The sequence below is a fragment of the Cyprinodon variegatus genome, unplaced genomic scaffold (assembly GCF_000732505.1).
Source record: "Cyprinodon variegatus isolate N-32 unplaced genomic scaffold, C_variegatus-1.0 Scaffold13, whole genome shotgun sequence".
NCBI classification, from domain to species: Eukaryota; Metazoa; Chordata; class Actinopteri; order Cyprinodontiformes; family Cyprinodontidae; genus Cyprinodon; species Cyprinodon variegatus.
The window spans coordinates 1,421,717-1,426,676 of NW_015150466.1; the positions used below are offsets into that span (position 1 = coordinate 1,421,717).

The window sequence follows — 4,960 nt, forward strand, 5'->3', positions numbered from 1 at the left end:
GCCCTGGCCGCTGCAGACGGGCTAAACTCACACCCTTAACTCTCTTAACGTAAAACACTGGACTAAAAGAGAATATTTAAACAGGAGTTTTTTTTTTAAGTGTTGATGGAGAGAAAAGAGAAAAGTGTTTTTTTCATTTGAACTCCGTTCTGATTTCTGTCAGACTGACTTTATTCGCTGGATGAAAGACGATCGTATCTCAGGATCCAAACAGACTGAGAAACCAAAGGACCACCAACATCTCTCCGCCTGATTTCCATCACAAAACGCATCTAAAAATGTTGCTAAATGAAAAGACTTTTTTATATTATCATTATTTGTATTTTTTCTTCACAAACAAGTTTGAACCTTTTTATTTTTTCTGGCTCCTATGGATCCTCAGGCGGCACATAACCAAAGCCTTGGATATCCTCCCGTCTTCTCTGCAGAAGAACTTTCAGACGCATTTCTTATTCTCTGTCAAGTTTCTGGGATGTTTTGCTTCTTTCAGATAGTTCAGCTCTTTGTCTGTAAGCCGTTCAACCTGAGCTGCATTTATACAGGATGTTCTAAAGGCCTTAAAATCACCATGTTGAATAGATTAACCACCCCTGACACCCATCTCCATCCTCAGCCTCTTCACTCTCTCTTCTGTCCAGCCTGTTATATTGAGCCCAGTCAGTTAAACTAACTCGCCTTATGAATCTCTTCCATCCACTCAGATTCACTGTTTGTTATGTTAACTTTTCATTCCTGTCCTCATAAGGTCACCACGTCTACAGGCTCTAACACATGCGTCCACAGCAGCGCACAGATCACGCTGCCATCGGCAAACATCCCTGCATCAACCGCTCTGTCCAACTGCAACAAAAAGGACTTTTAAAAAGGTTATTCTAAGTTTACCTTCAGGGAAAGCAAAGTAAATAATTACCACATTCTTTTAATAATACATTTTTGTAATATTCAGAGATCATGTAAAACGACACATTTCCAATCATAAATGTTGCTTTTTTTCATGAAGTTGCCAACGAGGAAAACAAATACCAATTATGATGATTTTATATCCCATTGTCACTGCAACTATTCTTAAATAATACATCATTTTATCTTTTTAGCTTTTCTTTGGTATATATTTTTCCATATTCCACAACAGCAGCCCGCTTATTAGTGCACCGTGCCTTTAAGCTGTGTGCAGAATGTGGTTTTCCGTTGTCTGCATAAACTCATTGGGACAGACGTAGCCCTATAAAATATATATATATAAAATATATCTGCAGGAACTTTCATCATTAATGGCAGAAATGAGCCTAAAACAATCTGTGCCATTAATATTATTACTGCAGTACAATAATAAAGCCTAGAATGCCGCCATTTTCCTTCTTAGGCTGAGAACACATGAAATACTGATCAATCAGCCACTGATCCATGTTCCAACTCTGGTCCCATAAAACTCTGTTTCCATGTTTAGTTAATGCAACTATTTCTTATTTCTGCACATTAATTATGTTTTTGATTAAAATGCCATCAGAACGCTGATAATATTAAGTGTGTCTCAGCCCCCCCCCTTTAGTGTCCACCATATTGGATCAGTCCATTTGCTGCACATGTTCAGAAAGGTCCAAACAGACAGCAGCAAACCATTTGAAAACAAACCATGCAAAGAGCAGTGTTGCCAACTTAGCGCTTTAGTCGCTATATTTAGCCACTTTTCAGACCCCTCTAGCACTTTGATTTCTAAAAAGCTCCTAGCGCCAAATCTAGAGACTTTTTTCTGCTACTGGAGACTTTGGAGACAACATCTAAAAGCAGCGAACTCTGCTCTCCAGAGCGAGTAGATTGGTAACCCCGCCTCCTGCTCTCCTCTATCTTGTCTGCTGTCATGATTCATGCAGCTATTATTTCATCCAAATGAAAAATGGAGAACAGATAAGCAGATCATGGCTTGTCTACAGTGAAAAGAAGGACTGGGTTATTTACTTTGGCCTTTTTGGAAACACAGGAAGGAGCAATCAGCTAAGTGAGCTTAGAGCTATGTGTTTTCTTCTCCATTTAGAGGGCCCCTGCCTGTATTTGCCTAGGGCCCCAGAGTTCCTAAATCCGCCCCTGGTTGCGGGCAGAACAGCCACTTTGGGGAGTTGGATTCTATTTACTTCTTTAATCTGTAGTTTTCTCAAACATCCTCAGAAATAAGCAGTTTAACAGAAGCCTGTAACGCAGCATCCACCAGCAGCAGTGCCTCTGCACAATGTTTGGTCTTTGATCCGTCGGTAACTGATGACGCTTCAGAAAGCCGCTCCCTGCAGAGGACAACGTTGCAAACTTTATGGAGATTCAAACCTTCAGTCTGCAGAGCAGGGCAAAAAAAACAACCTGATGATAAAATGCAGAAAGTTTCCAACTTAGTCGCTATATTTAAAGACTTCCAATCCCTTTAGCAACTTTGTGACTTTGTGTTGTTGGAGACTTTGGGAATAATACGTGAAAACAGGTGGGAGTGAGCCCCCCCCTCCCCCTGGAGGGAGTCAAACGCAGCTCTGCAGCCAAAGCCTGCAGGCTGATCTCCTCCGGTTCTCTGACTGAAAGCCAGGTACACACACCCTGCTTAAATTGAAAATCAAGATGTTAAATATATATTATAATGTGATTGATACAGGTCTCCACTGTGTTTGATTCATGCATCAGAGGTCTATAGGTTCAGTCACATGTTCAGCTAAATGAGCCGTAATCATTAATATTCAGCTACAAGCATTTCTGCATTTTAAGGGTTTTGAAAAAGTTGACAGAACTTTCTGGGGGCAACGAAACGTCTATTAATGTCCGACTTTTCCACCAACAGAAAGTCGGCCATCTTGAGGACTGAGATTTGGTACAATGTTCTAACCAACCGGAACCTCCAACTAAACTCTACTACAGCGTTGGTCTAAACTCCACATTCCTCTCATCTACTGATGTGTCGTGTTTGAATTAACTCCATCTGAAGCTTCTGAGGGACAGACTTTAAATTCCTCATACAGACATTGGGGATCAAAGTGATTGAAAGATTTTATGTGTGCATTAATGAATATGGGCGGGGCCAAATTCAGACTTCTCCTCATAAATTAAAAGTTTTTTTCTCTCCAGGCTGAACTTTTACTGCGGATTAATTTACCAAGACCCATAAAAAGGCCTCTTGTTCCAATGGTCTGACCTCCACAGGAAGTCAGCCATTTTTAATCAAAGCTTTGGATTTACAGGCTTTAAATGGACAATTCATAGACTTAATGTATCACTGATTAAACGCTATCAAAATATCTTTCCTGCATGTTTGCATGTGTGAAGCATCAAAATTAAACTTGTTGTCAGGATCCACACCGGATTTCAGCTCCATTATGTTTGCGTTGTGTTATCTCCAACCAGCGAAAAACAAACAGGAATCAAGGCCAATATTTGGTGCACTCTCCACAGCGCCCCCTACGAACATGACCTAGCATTACATCTGACTTCCAGCCATCATGGTACTAGAAATTCCACAGAAGGGTATAAATCGGATTTGAGGCAAATCAGGGTTGGCGATTCCAGGTCTAAGGTCACCTGCGACTTTTAGTTTTTTATTTTTCTTTATGCTTTAAATTGATTCTAATGAAATGAACAGAAAGCAGCATTTTGGCCAAAACTGATTTTTCACTATTTTCATTTTATTTCACTTACATTCTAAACACTTTCCATAAAAATGGAAAAGAAGTTTGCAAAGTTTTTTTTTATTACTGGAAATTTAAACATAAATCTTTTCTCCTACAACTTGTAGAAATTCAAGGTTATTTTTTACTTTTATAATTTTTGCATTATAATGAGTTTATTTTTTTTTTCTGTTTTTTTTTTTTCATTTAATCAGCTTTTATTTTTCCTTCTTTTGTGTTTTTTTTATCTTTTTAAGTCATATTAAAGGTGCTACACAAAAATCTAGACTTTTACCAAAGTCGAATGCATAAAATAATTAATGGATAATATTTCTACAAACACATTCTACCAACTTCAGGTCAAACATGAAATAATATCTAAACATAAAACACTGAGATGCAAATAAATGACTGTAAATGGAAACCAGCTCTCTGTCCATCTATTGAAATCAACATGAAGGTAAATGATGAGTCTCACCCTTGCCAAACTGACCCCCCCTGGAACTTTATAAGGGACGTATTTCCTGTAGATGTGTCCCACCCGTGAGCAGGGGATGTCCTCCATCCGACCGCCACACATCCATACCTGGAGTGACATAAAGGGAGGGAAGTCAGCAGAGATCTGGATCAGAAAATGTTGCTTTATTTGTGCATCAGATGAACAGATTGGAGATTATAGAAAACACAGCACAGAATAACGAAAAGGCTAATGGCAGTTAGATCTAAAAGAACAAGATTAGCAGGACAGGAGGTTCTGGCATGGGATAATGCGAACCAGCAGTATCCAACACAAAAGTAGAGACAGAGGTGTAGACTTGGAGTCATTTCTGTCACCCTTCAGATATCTACAAACCACAATCTGTGATTGCAGCATTATTGAAATGGTTCAACACTTAAATTACACACAGCTGAGCGAGGAAAAGTCAATTGCTCTTAGAAGAATAAGAGGCTAGAATTGAAATTTGAAGCCAATTCAGAGGAGAGGAGCGAGCTTTTCAAGTACAAACAGCTCAGAATCTAAATGGCAAAGACTAGCTGATGAAAATGTTTATACAAACAGCAGACTGATGAGTGCAGTAAACACAGTCAGCCCAAAAACTAGCAAAGCTAATGCTACGGAAAAGGACACAGACTTTATAAACTCTGCAGAGAAAACTGCTGTTTATAAAGAAAACATTTTACAAACATTTCTAATGTCTTTCAGTTCAAGAAGATTTATAAACTGTCCTTCTAACGTATAAAGCCTAAATAACACCCTGTCTACTTTTAAGGCTAGGCTTAAAACTTTCCTTTTTGATAAAGCTTCTAGTTAGAGTGGCTCAGGT

General features: G+C 38.9%; 1 protein-coding gene across 1 annotated transcript in view; it reads right to left on the minus strand.

Moving 5' to 3' along the window:
* Positions 1 to 4,960, minus strand: part of galnt10 (polypeptide N-acetylgalactosaminyltransferase 10) — a 118,978-nt gene that overhangs the window by 8,248 nt on the left and 105,770 nt on the right. The window contains exon 8 of the mRNA XM_015382589.1: positions 4,114 to 4,221. Within this exon, the coding sequence (XP_015238075.1) occupies positions 4,114 to 4,221 (108 nt within the window). The remainder of the gene's footprint in view (positions 1 to 4,113; positions 4,222 to 4,960) is intronic.